Genomic DNA, 16,245 nt, shown 5'->3' on the forward strand with positions numbered 1-16,245 from the left:
TAATTATTCTTAATTCCACCTGCAGAATGGAATGTTTATAACTATATATTCTTTAGTTAACTAAGATTTCTAAATATTGAAATCTGACCGTGATTTATCCAGTCATATATCAAGCTATTAGATTTTAATTAATTTAGATTAATTAAATAAAACCAGCATATTTACCAGTTATGTAGATGTTCTCATCAGATGAGATGCCAGTATGATTGGTTGTATGGAGGTGTGTAAGTAATAGAGAAAAGTGATGTTGGTTAGAAAGTAAGAGTAAAATTCTAAGTGACAAGGAGTGTTTCTTGAGTTGTGTCCAAGAGAGTTTGAGAGTTGCGTGTTAGTGTGTCCTGGATATCTGTCCTGGATCTCTCTGAATGTCTGAATCTGAAAGCCCAAACTACCCTTCTCTTCCCTTTGTCCTAACTTTTAAAGGGCCAGACTCTCTGTACATCATTAGTTGAAAAGGCCAATAGGAAACTGTAGGTGTGTCAACCTGCAGATTGTAATTTAGGTATTTGGTCCATAGAGGGCAGTATCGCCTCACTAAACCTTCCTATCCAGGAAAGAGTTAACTTTTCCTGATGATGATTTTGACGTCATTTTGGCTTATCTAAAAGGACTACCATAACTTAAATTTGCTTAAAGTGTTTCTTTGGATTTTCTCCAGACATTGCGTCGACAATTCCTGTTGTAATTTCTAAAATTGACAGTTGTAAACTTAATTTCACCCCTTACTTACAAACCTTGTAAGTTTTAGAAAGTAAAATTAATTACTTAGTCTTCTCTGTCACTAGTGTCTGTGTTTAAAATTATTTCTATTCCATTAACATTTAAACAGAGCATTCCATCCCCCTGCTTCATTGCTTATCACTTGGCTTGTTTATATAATGCATTCCTTAGCTCAGGCTAGTGGCTGGTTACAGAAAGCAAGAATAAATTACGTGTCTTTGTTATCCTGAAATCCAAAATGGAGTCCGCTCTGTTCTGAGTGACTCTGGCAATATACACTTTTAATTTCTATCTTGGCACAAAATGTCTGCCGATATAAATATCCTGACAAACCCAACTGGTTGCTCCCGCTAGTTCCCTTCCTTCGGCCGATCAGGAAATCTTACATAGTTAGGGGAGTTGGCTCTATCCACAAGGATTTTCCCTGTTGCATCCTCTGCAAGCTGGAACAGCAGACACAGGGGTTACATCTTCCTCCCCTCCAATAACAGGACGACACACAGTTTTAGAAGTTTAAGCACTGACTTCTCTTTATTGCAAATAGGCTTCTTTTATGCACAGGCCCCGCAGGAGGTCTCCATTCAACATAACACAATCCCAGGCAGGAGGGGGCTGGGTTACAGATAATATCTCCCGCTCTGGGAGATACCAACAGCACACAGGGTTACATCTTAAGACACATTACATACAGGAGGTTTAAGCTTTCGGGCTCAGTGCCCTGATAAGGGAAGGGTCACACAGCTAAAACATAAATCGTTAGATAGCCCCGGGTCCCTGTCTATTCAAACCCCTCCCCGCTGTCTGGTCTATCCCCCTCCCCGCCGTCTGGTCTATCCCCCTCCCCGCCGTCTGGTCTATCCCCCTCCCCGCCGTCTGGTCTATCCCCCTCCCCGCTGTCTGGTCTATCCCCCTCCCCGCTGTCTGGTCTATCCCCCTCCCCGCTGTCTGGTCTATCCCCCTCCCCGCTGTCTGGTCTATCCCCCTCCCCGCTGTCTGGTCTATCCCCCTCCCCGCTGTCTGGTCTATCCCCCTCCCCGCTGTCTGGTCTATCCCCCTCCCCGCTGTCTGGTCTATCCCCCTCCCCGCTGTCTGGTCTATCCCCCTCCCCGCTGTCTGGTCTATCCCCCTCCCCGCTGTCTGGTCTATCCCCCTCCCCGCCGTCTGGTCTATCCCCCTCCCCGCCGTCTGGTCTATCCCCCTCCCCGCCGTCTGGTCTATCCCCCTCCCCGCCGTCTGGTCTATCCCCCTCCCCGCCGTCTGGTCTATCCCACTCCCCGCCGTCTGGTCTATCCCACTCCCCGCTTGTCTGGTCTATCCCACTCCCCGCCGTCTGGTCTATCCCACTCCCCGCTTGTCTGGTCTATCCCACTCCCCGCTTGTCTGGTCTATCCCCCTCCCCGCTTGTCTGGTCTATCCCCCTCCCCGCTTGTCTGGTCTATCCCCCTCCCCGCTTGTCTGGTCTATCCCCCTCCCCGCTTGTCTGGTCTATCCCCCTCCCCGCTTGTCTGGTCTATCCCCCTCCCCGCTTGTCTGGTCTATCCCCCTCCCCGCTTGTCTGGTCTATCCCCCTCCCCGCTTGTCTGGTCTATCCCCCTCCCCGCTTGTCTGGTCTATCCCCCTCCCCGCTTGTCTGGTCTATCCCCCTCCCCGCTTGTCTGGTCTATCCCCCTCCCCGCTTGTCTGGTCTATCCCCCTCCCCGCTTGTCTGGTCTATCCCCCTCCCCGCTTGTCTGGTCTATCCCCCTCCCCGCTTGTCTGGTCTATCCCCCTCCCCGCTTGTCTGGTCTATCCCCCTCCCCGCTTGTCTGGTCTATCCCCCTCCCCGCTTGTCTGGTCTATCCCCCTCCCCGCTTGTCTGGTCTATCCCCCTCCCCGCTTGTCTCGTCTATCCCCCTCCCCGCTTGTCTGGTCTATCCCCCTCCCCGCTTGTCTGGTCTATCCCCCTCCCCGCTTGTCTGGTCTATCCCCCTCCCCTGCCATCTATGGAATAGGTCCTACATGTTATGACAGTAAGCAAAACACAGCTTGAGATCTGAGCATGAACCCACCAAAGGCGAAGTCAGTTTTCAGTGCGTTAGTATATTACTGCTTTATTGGATGGGGAGGGGGCAATACTTGCTGTTACAGGGTTAACGAGGGGCACTTGGCTAGCTCAATGTCTGTATTCTCCAGATTTCTGCAGCACCAGAATGATGAGTTGCACCGTCGCCTGGCATTTGCTACTACAAAAATGGAAGCTTTGGAGCATGAAGTGGAAGCAGGAAGGCATTACCTAGAAATGGAGCTGAATCGCAACCGAGAGGAACTAGAGAAATTTAAAGACAAGTTCCGCAGGTACTGGGTAGCGGTACCACCACTTACTCGCCCACCCTGTACTTACACTTGGTGTTTCTCACCGGGTGCTCTTTACCCTCTGTGTCCCTACTCTCCGAATGCAACTTTCACTTGGAGCTCAGTGCTTTCCACTAACTCCGCCTCCTCTCTCCCCCCCCCCCCCCAATGTTTCTCTGCAGGTTGCAGAACAGCTACACCGCATCACAGAGAACAAATCAGGATCTGGAGGAGAAGCTGCACACGCTGGTATTTAACCCATTCCTTTTTTTTTTTTTTTTTTTTTAACATTGATAGTAGAATTGTGCAGCCATATGTTGATCTCTAGCCTGGAGCCACGAGCCAACCATCTTATTATTTCACTTGGTGACTAAGTAGACAGCCTACAGCGTATATCAACGTTTTACACCTTCCTGCCCTAAAGTAAAGATTGGACTCCACCAACTGCTATGTGAAAGTGGTGGAAACTGGAATTGTCAGTGGTGGTGGTCATAACCTGTTGCTTTAAATATAAAGATGCAAGCCATCCAACACTGAGTCTGGATATATAAAAATAGCAATATACTGAAGCTTTTCATATCACACAGTAACTTTTACATCTTTACGATTCATTAAAGAAATCCTGTAAAGCGTCACAAACAATACGTTATAACACATACAGGTGAGAGCCACTGCTGCACTCCCACGCAGACCCACTGCTGCACTCCCACGCAGACCCACTGCTGCACTCCCACGCAGACCCACTGCTGCACTCCCACGCAGACCCACTGCTGCACTCCCACGCAGACCCACTGCTGCACTCCCACGCAGACCCACTGCTGCACTCCCACGCAGACCCACTGCTGCACTCCCACGCAGACCCACTGCTGCACTCCCACGCAGACCCACTGCTGCACTCCCACGCAGACCCACTGCTGCACTCCCACGCAGACCCACTGCTGCACTCCCACGCAGACCCACTGCTGCACTCCCACGCAGACCCACTGCTGCACTCCCACGCAGACCCACTGCTGCACTCCCACGCAGACCCACTGCTGCACTCCCACGCAGACCCACTGCTGCACTCCCACGCAGACCCACTGCTGCACTCCCACGCAGACCCACTGCTGCACTCCCACGCAGACCCACTGCTGCACTCCCACGCAGACCCACTGCTGCACTCCCACGCAGACCCACTGCTGCACTCCCACGCAGTCCCACTGCTGCACTCCTCACGCAGTCCCACTGCTGCACTCCCACGCAGACCCACTGCTGCACTCCCACGCAGACCCACTGCTGCACTCCCACGCAGACCCACTGCTGCACTCCCACGCAGACCCACTGCTGCACTCCCACGCAGACCCACTGCTGCACTCCCACGCAGACCCACTGCTGCACTCCCACGCAGACCCACTGCTGCACTCCCACGCAGACCCACTGCTGCACTCCCACGCAGACCCACTGCTGCACTCCCACGCAGACCCACTGCTGCACTCCCACGCAGACCCACTGCTGCACTCCCACGCAGACCCACTGCTGCACTCCCACGCAGTCCCACTGCTGCACTCCCACGCAGTCCCACTGCTGCACTCCCACGCAGTCCCACTGCTGCACTCCCACGCAGTCCCACTGCTGCACTCCCCCGCAGACCCACTGCTGCACTCCCCCGCAGACCCACTGCTGCACTCCCCCGCAGACCCACTGCTGCACTCCCCCGCAGACCCACTGCTGCACTCCCCCGCAGACCCACTGCTGCACTCCCCCGCAGACCCACTGCTGCACTCCCCCGCAGACCCACTGCTGCACTCCCCCGCAGACCCACTGCTGCACTCCCACGCAGACCCACTGCTGCACTCCCACGCAGACCCACTGCTGCACTCCCACGCAGACCCACTGCTGCACTCCCACGCAGACCCACTGCTGCACTCCCACGCAGACCCACTGCTGCACTCCCACGCAGACCCACTGCTGCACTCCCACGCAGACCCACTGCTGCACTCCCACGCAGACCCACTGCTGCACTCCCACGCAGACCCACTGCTGCACTCCCACGCAGACCCACTGCTGCACTCCCACGCAGACCCACTGCTGCACTCCCACGCAGACCCACTGCTGCACTCCCACGCAGACCCACTGCTGCACTCCCACGCAGACCCACTGCTGCACTCCCACGCAGACCCACTGCTGCACTCCCACGCAGACCCACTGCTGCACTCCCACGCAGACCCACTGCTGCACTCCCACGCAGTCCCACTGCTGCACTCCTCACGCAGTCCCACTGCTGCACTCCCACGCAGTCCCACTGCTGCACTCCCACGCAGACCCACTGCTGCACTCCCACGCAGACCCACTGCTGCACTCCCACGCAGACCCACTGCTGCACTCCCACGCAGACCCACTGCTGCACTCCCACGCAGACCCACTGCTGCACTCCCACGCAGACCCACTGCTGCACTCCCACGCAGACCCACTGCTGCACTCCCACGCAGACCCACTGCTGCACTCCCACGCAGACCCACTGCTGCACTCCCACGCAGACCCACTGCTGCACTCCCACGCAGACCCACTGCTGCACTCCCACGCAGACCCACTGCTGCACTCCCACGCAGACCCACTGCTGCACTCCCACGCAGACCCACTGCTGCACTCCCACGCAGTCCCACTGCTGCACTCCCACGCAGTCCCACTGCTGCACTCCCACGCAGTCCCACTGCTGCACTCCCACGCAGTCCCACTGCTGCACTCCCCCGCAGACCCACTGCTGCACTCCCCCGCAGACCCACTGCTGCACTCCCCCGCAGACCCACTGCTGCACTCCCCCGCAGACCCACTGCTGCACTCCCCCGCAGACCCACTGCTGCACTCCCCCGCAGACCCACTGCTGCACTCCCCCGCAGACCCACTGCTGCACTCCCCCGCTGACGCACTGCACAGTAACCCTAATGTACATGTTTATGGTGTTTTCAAAAGTTACAGAGTCAAATATAAGGCTTGCGTTTCAGTTTTTTCACATTGAAATTCGCCAAAATTGGCGTTCAAATTAATTTTTTGCATTTTTCACACACTAACAAATATTAACGCTAACTTTGGCCAGTGTTTGTGACTAAGTGGCTACTAAGAAGACTGGACCTACCCCATTTGCAATACCTTGGTTTGTCTACTATTGCAAATGGTATGCCATCATGGGGGTAATTCTCATTCCTGGGCTACTATACGCTCTCAAAGGCAACATAACCAATCTGGCGAATTTCAATGTGAAAAAACTGAAAAATGTAACATGCTATATTTGACCCTGTAACTTCCCACAACACCATAAAACCTATACATAGTGGGTACTGTTTTACCCGTGAGACATCGCTGAATACAAATATGTGTACTTTATTGCAGTAAAAGCAAACAGTTTTAGGACATTCACAGTTAGAATGTAACGTAGAACTTAAAGGGACGCTATAGTCACCTGAACAACTTTAGCTTAATGAAGCCGTTTTGGTGTATAGAACATGCCCCTGCAGCCTCACTGCTCAATCCTCTGCCATTTAGGAGTTAAATCCCTTTGTTTATGAACCCTAGTCACACCTCCCTGCATGTGACTTACACAGCCTTCCATAAACACTTCCTGTAAAGAGAGCCCTATTTAGGCTTTCTTTATTGCAAGTTCTGTTTAATTAAGATTTTCTTATCCCCTGCTATGTTAATAGCTTGCTAGACCCTGCAAGAGCCTCCTGTATGTGATTAAAGTTCAATTTAGAGATTGAGTTACAATTATTTAAGATAAATTACATCTGTTTGAAAGTGAAACCTGTCAATCATAGCCAGGGGAGGTGTGGCTAGGGCTGCATAAACAGAAACAAAGTGATTTAACTCCTAAATGACAGTGAATTGAGCAGTGAAATTGCAGGGGAATGATCTATACACTAAAACTGCTTTATTTAGCTAAAGTCATTTAGGTGACTATAGTGTTCCTTTAATAAAAAAATAGTCTTATTTTTTCCCATTTTTTCATATTTTATTCATATTAAATTAAGTTTCATACCTAAATATTTGATGTTAAATGAAAGCTCTGTTTCCCCTGAATAAAATGATATATTATAATTGTGGGTGCACGGTTGAAGAGACATATAGTCGAATTCCAGATTTTGTTTACGTTTTGTTTTGATCACAATGTGTACATTTGGCTCGGTCATTAAAGGGACACTCCAGGCACCCAGACCACTTCTGCTCATTGGTGTGGTCTGGGTGCCAACTCCGACTACCCTTAACCCTGCAGCTGTAATTATTGCAGTTTTCATAAACTGCAATATTTACATTGCAGGGTTAACTACACCTCTTGTGGCTGTCTACTAGACAGTCACTAGAGGACCCTTCCGTGTCTCCAGCACAGATTTACTGTTCTAGAGCATCCCTGGACGTCCTCACGCATGCGCATTAGGTCTCCGTGGCCGGCGAGGGCGGGGGTCAGTCTCGCCCACCGGCCGACGTAATGAGGAGGAGGAGCGGCGGCGACTCGAAACCACCACCGAGGGACATCGGCGGGGGACTCAGGTAAGTGACTAAAGGGGTTTTCACCCCTTCAGCAACCAGGGATTGGGGAGTGGGAGGGAGAGGGGACCTGCAGCGCCAGGAGAACGGATTGTTTTCCTAGCACTGGAGTTTCTCTTTAAGGGGTTAATATATTGTTATTGTTTTGTATGTTTTATGTTATGTTTGTTTGTTTTTTCCTCTGTGTGTTTCCAGATCTATACTGTTATGGGAGCTTTGTCTATAGACATTTTTACACATTTTACACATCTTTGGTCTCACACTATTTTACTGTTCTGTTAGGCTGTTGTTCCTCGTTGGCTTGTAATGGTTGGTTTATACAGGATAGAATTGTACATTAGATGTTTACAGACAATGTGTACATTAACCTTTTCAATACCAAAATTTGATACAAACTTGTTTGTTTCCATGTTTTTTTTTCTTCTTTCAGTATAGAAATGTAGCCAACATATCCTCTCACCCTCATTTATACTCTATTTATGATCACCAGTCTGTAGAGCAACACATTTATCTTCTAGAAGTCACTGATTGAATGCTCACCCCCTGCTTTCAAACATTAAAGGAAGTTTCAGTGGGTCATACCATTCCTACAGTCAGGGAGGGAAGGAGTGAAGTATCTCTACAATTTCACTATCCGCCTTATATTAGTGCCTTCCAGAGATTGATAATGATTCCTAGAGCAGTTTTAAATACCTTTATTTTAGATTTAACCGTATTTACTGTATGTGGGCATTAAGTTCAATGCAATACAATCTATATGTGAAATGTGTTATATCTTTATATGCTAGCTATGCATCCCTTGCTTCGAATACATGGTATGCTAATATTTATATTCATTCAAAAAGTTCTTGGTAGTGAAGGGGTTAAGCGAGTGTTTTCGTAAGGGGAGTGTTTGCTCGGGGGAGCGTATACGCGGGGTGTTTGTGCAGGGGGAGCGTGTACGCGGGGTGTTTGTGCAGGGGGAGCGTGTACGCGGGGTGTTTGCGCAGGGGGAGCGTGTACGCGGGGTGTTTGTTCAGGGGGGGCGTGTACGCGGGGTGTTTGCGCAGGGGGAGCGTGTACGCGGGGTGTTTGTGCAGGGGGAGCGTGTACGCGGGGTGTTTGCGCAGGGGGAGCGTGTACGCAGGGTGTTTGCGCAGGGGGGCATGTACGCGGGGTGTTTGCGCAGGGGGAGCGTGTACGCGGGGTGTTTGCGCAGGGGGAGCGTGTACGCGGGGTGTTTGCGCAGGGGGAGCGTGTGCGCGGGGTGTTTGCGCAGGGGGAGCGTGTGCGCGGGGTGTTTGCGCAGGGGGAGCGTGTACGCGGGGTGTTTGCGCAGGGGGAGCGTGTACGCGGGGTGTTTGCGCAGGGGGAGCGTGTACGCGGGGTGTTTGCGCAGGGGGAGCGTGTACGCTGGGTGTTTGCGCAGGGGGAGCGTGTACGCGGGGTGTTTGCGCAGGGAGAGCGTGTACGCTGGGTGTTTGCGCAGGGGGAGCGTGTATGCGGGTTGTTTGCCTAGGGTGAGCGTGTGCGCTGGGTGTTTGCGCAGGGGGAGCATGTGCGCTGGGTGTTTGCGCAGGGGGAGCGTGTGCGCTGGGTGTTTGGTCGGGGAGGCGTGTACGCGGGAAGTTGATTTGTGCTGACAGTTGTTGGATAATCTCCCATGTTATTCACTCCTTTCTGAATTCTTCCAATTTATTTCTTTTTTCTCTCTCTTCTCCCGGATTCATGCTGTTGCTTTTCCATCCAGGCATCGCTCAGTCAAAGCTGGATCTATTCAGTTGCGTTTGGTAGATAAGGGGGAACAATTGGTTGTTTGGGATCTCATGTTTGGGGTCCCTGTCCTGTCTGGATTTATCAAACCTTACCTTATCTTAGCCTTCTGTCTCCCATGTCCCAATACATGCTCTCCCTGGTGGGCAGGTTAGCACCCACACTCTGCACCTTCCACTCTCCTGGTCTCTAATCCTTTTTTTTTGAATATTTTTCAATTTTATTTATTGCACTGTTTTATCCTCTGTCTACAGTCTCTATGGGGGCAACCTTTGTTTTGTCTCGTACTAAAAATATAAAACTTCTTGCAGATTAAAAAAGCTGAAATAGATCGGAAGACTCTGGATTGGGAGATTGTGGAACTAACCAACAAATTACTGGATGCAAAGACCACAATCAACAAGCTGGAAGAATTAAATGTAAAATGGTCTTCATATGTCTTTACATTGGGGTATTTTAGGGTGATAGCGGTAAACTGACATTGTGTGTTCTCTGCACGTTAGATATAAACTAGGAGGTGATAATATCATTGTATACAATGTGGCGACCGGCCAAGTGTTAATGGGATAGAATGTGATGACCGGCCAAGTGTTAATGGGATAGAATGTGGTTAGTGGCCTGGTGTTAATGGGATAGAATGTGGTTAGTGGCCCGGTATTCATGGGATAGAATATGGTGAGTGGCACAGAGGTCAGCAGGAGAATGTGGTGAGCAGCCGGTGTTAATGGGATAGAATGTGGCGCGCGGCCGGTGTGAATGGGATAAAATGTGATGAGTGGCCTGATAATGGGATGGAATGTGGCGAGTGGCCCGGTGTTAATGGGATAGAACGTGACAAGCTGGCGGGTGTTAATGGGATAGAATGTGATGAGCTGGCGGGTGTTAATGGGATAGAATGTGGCGAGCAGCATGGTGTTAATGGGATAGAATGTGATGAGCGGCCCGGTGTTAATGGGATAGAATGTGATGAGCGCCCGGTGTTAATGGGATAGAATGTGGCGAGCAGCATGGTGTTAATGGGATAGAATGTGATGAGCGGCCCGGTGTTAATGGGATAGAATGTGATGAGCGCCCGGTGTTAATGGGATAGAATGTGATGAGCGGCCCGGTGTTAACGGGATAGAATGTGATGAGCGCCCAGTGTTAATGGGATAGAATGTGGCGCGCGGCCCGGTGTTAATGGGCTAGAATGTGGCGCGCGGCCCGGTGTTAATGGGCTAGAATGTGGCATGCGGCCCGGTGTTAATGGGATAGAATGTGGCGCGCGGCCCGGTGTTAATGGGCTAGAATGTGGCGAGCGGCACGGTGTTAATGGGATAGAATGTGGCGAGCAGCATGGTGTTAATGGGATAGAATGTGATGAGCGGCCCGGTGTTAATGGGATAGAATGTGATGAGCGCCCGGTGTTAATGGGATAGAATGTGGCGCGCGGCACGGTGTTAATGGGCTAGAATGTGGCGCGCGGCCCGGTGTTAATGGGCTAGAATGTGGCATGCGGCCCGGTGTTAATGGGATAGAATGTGGCGAGCGGCACGGTGTTAATGGGATAGAATTTGGCGAGCGGCACAGTGTTAAGGGGATAGAATGTGGCGAGCGGCCCGGTACTCATTGGATAGAATGTGGTGAGCTGGCAGGTGTTAATGGGATAGATGCTGGCGAATGGCCCGGTGGTAATGGGATAGGATGTGGCGAGCGGCCCGGTGGTAATGGGATAGGATGTGGCGAGCGGCCCGGTGGTAATGGGATAGAATGTGGCGAGCGGCCTGGTGTTAATGGGATAGAATGTGGTTAGTGGCCTGGTGTTAATGGGATAGAATGTGGTTAGTGGCCCGGTATTCATGGGATAGAATATGGTGAGTGGCACAGAGGTCAGCAGGAGAATGTGGTGAGCAGCCGGTGTTAATGGGATAGAATGTGGCGCGCGGCCGGTGTGAATGGGATAAAATGTGATGAGTGGCCTGATAATGGGATGGAATGTGGCGAGTGGCCCGGTGTTAATGGGGATAGAACGTGACAAGCTGGCGGGTGTTAATGGGATAGAATGTGATGAGCTGGCGGGTGTTAATGGGATAGAATGTGGCGAGCAGCATGGTGTTAATGGGATAGAATGTGATGAGCGGCCCGGTGTTAATGGGATAGAATGTGATGAGCGCCCGGTGTTAATGGGATAGAATGTGGCGAGCAGCATGGTGTTAATGGGATAGAATGTGATGAGCGGCCCGGTGTTAATGGGATAGAATGTGATGAGCGCCCGGTGTTAATGGGATAGAATGTGATGAGCGGCCCGGTGTTAATGGGATAGAATGTGGCGCGCGGCCCGGTGTTAATGGGCTAGAATGTGGCGCGCGGCCCGGTGTTAATGGGCTAGAATGTGGCATGCGGCCCGGTGTTAATGGGCTAGAATGTGGCGCGCGGCCCGGTGTTAATGGGCTAGAATGTGGCGAGCGGCACGGTGTTAATGGGATAGAATGTGGCGAGCAGCATGGTGTTAATATGATAGAATGTGATGAGCGGCCCGGTGTTAATGGGATAGAATGTGATGAGCGCCCGGTGTTAATGGGATAGAATGTGGCGCGCGGCCCGGTGTTAATGGGCTAGAATGTGGCGCGCGGCCCGGTGTTAATGGGATAGAATGTGGCGAGCGGCACGGTGTTAATGGGCTAGAATGTGGCATGCGGCCCGGTGTTAATGGGATAGAATGTGGCGAGCGGCACAGTGTTAAGGGGATAGAATGTGGCGAGCGGCCCGGTACTCATTGGATAGAATGTGGTGAGCTGGCAGGTGTTAATGGGATAGAATCTGGTGAATGGCCCGGTGGTAATGGGATAGGATGTGGCGAGCGGCCCGGTGGTAATGGGATAGGATGTGGCGAGCGGCCCGGTGGTAATGGGATAGAATGTGGCGAGCGGCCCGGTGTTAATGGGATAGAATGTGGCGAGCGGCCCGGTGTTAATGGGATAGAACGTGACGAGCGACCTGGTGTTAATGGGATAGAATGGCCCGGTGTTAATGGGATAGAATGTGGTGAGCGACCCCATGTTAATGGGATAGAATGTTGCGAGCAGGCCAATATTCATGGGATAGAATGTGCGAGCGGTCCGGTGTTAATGGGATAGAATGTGGCGAGCGGCCCGGTGTTAATGGGATAGAACGTGACGAGCGACCTGGTGTTAATGGGATAGAATGTGGTGAGCGACCCAGTGTTAATGGGAAAGAATGTGGTGAGCGACCCCATGTTAATGGGATAGAATGTTGCGAGCAGGCCAATATTCATGGGATAGAATGTGGCGAGCGGTCCGGTATTCATGGGCTAGAATGTGGTGAGCAGCTTTTTGCTCATGGAATAGAATGTGGCGAGCTGGCCGGTGTTAATGGGATAGAATGTGGCGAGCTGGCCGGTGTTAATGGGATAGAATGTGGCGAGCTGGCCGGTGTTAATGGGATAAAATGTGGCGAGCTGGCCGGTGTTAATGGGATAAATGTGGCGAGCTGGCCGGTGTTAATGGGATAGAATGTGTCGAGCGGCCTGGTATTCATGGGATCGAATGTGGCGAGCGGCCCGGTATTCATGGGATCGAATGTGGTGAGCAGCTTGTTGCTCGTGGAATAGAATGTGGTGAGCAGCTCTGTGTTAATGGAATAGAATGTGGCGAGCTTGCCGATGTTAATGGGATAGAATATGGTGAGTGGCACGATGGTCGGGAGGACAATGTGGTGAGCAGCCCGGTGCTCTTGTGGATGAATGCAACAAGGAGCCTTTTCTTATTTACTTTTTATTCCATAAATGGTCACTCTCATTACAGGAACGCTATCGGCAGGACTGTAACCTTGCTGTTCAGCTACTTAAATGCAACAAGTCCCATTTCCGAAACCACAAGTTTGCAGATGTGAGTATTAATAGTTCATAAATGTCTCCGATCATGCTGTATTTGTGTAAGGGAATACTCCAAACCCTTAAAGCACTTTATGTGCTTGTGTCTGCTTCCCCACATCGTTGATGTGCTTGCTTCTCCCATATGTTAGTGTGTGAGTGCTTCCACTCCCTCGCGTTGATCTGTTGGTTCTTTCCTATACAGTTGCCGTACAAACTACAGGACATGGTGAGCAAACACTTTGAAAGCACAGCATCATCTCCACGATCTGGACAGGAGACCCCTCCACCTGGTCTTTCACACTCTGATGTGGTGCCCACTTCTATCATTGCCCGTGTACTAGAAAAGCCAGAGTCGCTCATCCTAAACTCTGCCACATCTAGCAGTGGCAGCGGCCCCACTGCAGAGGATGTCTTTGTGCATGTGGACATGAGTGGTCCAGGTGAGAGAGTGGAGGAGAGCAGGCAGCAAAATGGGGGGCTCCAACAGCAGAGTAGTGTAGATAGCACTTCTGAGGACCCTCCCACTTTTGAGAAACTGAGCCCGTACCCCACACCTCCCCCACCACATCCTATGTACCCCGGCCGCAAGGTGATAGAGTTCTCAGATGAAAAGGTGCGAATCCCCAAAAATAGCCCATTACCCAACTGTACCTATGCCACCCGGCAAGCAATCTCCCTTAGCCTTGTGCAGGGTGAGGAGGGCAGTCCAGACAGGCATCGCACAGTACCCAATAGCCCAGCGTCTGCAGCAAACTACCCACAGCGGGCACGGAGTGCAGATAACCCTGCCCGATCTCCTCTTAGTAGTGCAGTTGCCAGCTCTGCGAGCTCTGAAGAGGACATGTTGGCAAACTGGCAAAAAATGTTTGTGGAAAAGGCGGCACCCAACACGGAGAGGTCCCTGGCACATCGCACTTCCTTCAGCAGGGACACAGCTCTGGAACTGCAACAAAGATTCAGCCAATCTATGCAGGAACTCAGCCGGGCCGCTCAAGCTTACTCAGACAAGGAAAGCTCAGGGCTTGGATGGAGCAGCAGCCGAGATGCTGAGGTTGTTGGGGCCCGGAGAGGGCCCCTACCAAATGAGTATGGGAAGGAATTCTCCCAAGAGGAAGCACAGGACCTTCTGTCTGGAGCAGTGGAGGAAGAGGAAGAAGCCGCTGAGCAGCAGGTCCTCTCGGAGGAGGCAGATCAGGAGACCGTGATAGAGGACGACATTGGGGAGACATGCATACCACCGGAGGATGGGTTGTGTGTAGAAAAACCCCCTTCTGGACGCCCACATCGGAGTCCAAAAAGAATGGGTGTGCATCACCTCCACAGGAAGGACAGTCTGACCCGGGCGCAGGAACAGGGAAACCTACTGAACTAGTGATGGGGAGGGCTGGGCATACACAGGGCTGGTACCCCTTCCCGACTCTCCAGTCAGTATATGCAAAACTCAATTTCCACCACTGTCTCAAGCTCTCAGATATGCACTACAGAAGATGGGTAACCAGAGTGCCCAGGCAGTGCATCACTGCCTTAACTGCAACCTTCAGAAAAACGTATGAAAACAGGCTGGTTTCCATGAAACAAAGTAAATCTGTATTGTGTAGTTTGTTTTTATTTGGGTTTGTTTGATCAGCTCTTTGTGTGGGAAGCAAAATATGTTCTAGTTTGTTTGTAGCCCATAAGGAATAGTCTTTATTTGGCACTCCTGCTGTTCTCAGCAAGCCTTAAAACCTCAATCTGTTCTTCTTAGCAGATGTTTCCACCTTAGCCTCCCTCCACATCTGTCTGAGGTTGCCATAATTATAGCCAGTGGCCAGCGATATACCACTATATAAACATGAAATCTGCCTTGTTCCAAAGTTTGTGACGTTTACAAGGACCCAATGAACGCCTTCTCTTCCAGTCCTGGTGGAAGTGATAGGAATAAATGTCTTCTGATCTGTAGGATTCCGAGAGTTGGTCCTTCATCGTTTCCTCCCTCAACTGTCGGCATCCCCTACCTCGCGCTCAGACTGATCAGGGCGGTCTCTGACTGTTTGAAGAATGTCCTCTGCTCTTGCTAGGAGATCATGTAAACGGCAACCATCCTTAAGGTCCCCGTGCGTCTCCCCCGTGTAATGGAGCCGTTCTCAGACAGTAATGTCTCCTCTCTGAGTGTTTTGTTCTAATTTGTATTTTGTTTCTCTGTGATGGTGGCACACGCAGGGCATCTCATTTTGTGTTTTTCTCTGTTTTGGTTTGTTGTGTGTTTTAAAATGTGTTCAGAGATATTTGTTGTCCCAAACAGAGGGCTTTTAATCCCATCATATCTGTCTCATCACATGTATTTTCACTTTTCGAACCCTTGCATCTGCTCCTCCTGTCTTTTCTGTAACTTGCTTCTCGGCACCATTCTCTCACCTTGCTTTCCCACCAGCTTTTCTGCGTTTATGACAGGAAACCATATTACTTCCATATATTACAGCTCCTCCCTTTGCCATTTCAGCACTCCATACTTAGCTGCTTACTCCCTTATCCCCATTATCACAGAGCTTCTAGGGTCCCCTATATCTTACAGCTTCACCCCCCATAATCACAGCGCTCTAGGTTCCCCCACACATTACAGCTTCACCCCCCATAATCACAGCGCTCTAGGTTCCCCCACACATTACAGCTTCACCCCCATAATCACAGCGCTCTAGGTTCCCCCACACATTACAGCATCACCACCATAATCACAGCGCTCTAGGTTCCCCCACACATTACAGCTTCACCCCCCATAATCACAGCGCTCTAGGTTCCCCCACACATTACAGCTTCACCCCCCATAATCACAGCGCTCTAGGTTCCCCCACACATTACAGCTTCACCCCCCATAATCACAGCGCTCTAGGTTCCCCCACACATTACAGCTTCACCCCCATAATCACAGCGCTCTAGGTTCCCCCACACATTACAGCTTCACCCCCATAATCACAGCGCTCTAGGTTCCCCCACACATTACAGCTTCACCCCCATAATCACAGCGCTCTAGGTTCCCCCACACATTACAGCTTCACCCCCCATAATCACAGCGC

The 16,245-nt window shown here is 51.4% G+C and overlaps 2 protein-coding genes across 5 annotated transcripts in view; one reads left to right on the plus strand and one right to left on the minus strand.

The window, feature by feature from the left end:
* Positions 1-14,725, plus strand: part of TJAP1 (tight junction associated protein 1) — a 73,916-nt gene extending 59,191 nt beyond the window's left edge. For 3 of the 4 annotated variants that reach the window (XM_063444182.1, XM_063444179.1, XM_063444180.1), the window contains 6 exons: positions 2,893-3,054; positions 3,234-3,300; positions 9,299-9,328; positions 9,633-9,740; positions 13,125-13,208; positions 13,398-14,725. In XM_063444182.1, the coding sequence (XP_063300252.1) occupies positions 2,893-3,054; positions 3,234-3,300; positions 9,299-9,328; positions 9,633-9,740; positions 13,125-13,208; positions 13,398-14,567 (1,621 nt within the window). In that variant the 3' untranslated portion in view covers positions 14,568-14,725. The remainder of the gene's footprint in view (positions 1-2,892; positions 3,055-3,233; positions 3,301-9,298; positions 9,329-9,632; positions 9,741-13,124; positions 13,209-13,397) is intronic. The other variant, XM_063444183.1, reaches the window with a different exon arrangement.
* The window catches only part of LRRC73 (leucine rich repeat containing 73), a 347,986-nt gene that overhangs the window by 266,628 nt on the left and 65,113 nt on the right, over positions 1-16,245 (minus strand). The gene's annotated exons all lie outside the window — the stretch shown is intronic.

The sequence above is a fragment of the Pelobates fuscus genome, chromosome 2, assembly GCF_036172605.1.
Source record: "Pelobates fuscus isolate aPelFus1 chromosome 2, aPelFus1.pri, whole genome shotgun sequence".
Taxonomy (NCBI): domain Eukaryota; kingdom Metazoa; phylum Chordata; class Amphibia; order Anura; family Pelobatidae; genus Pelobates; species Pelobates fuscus.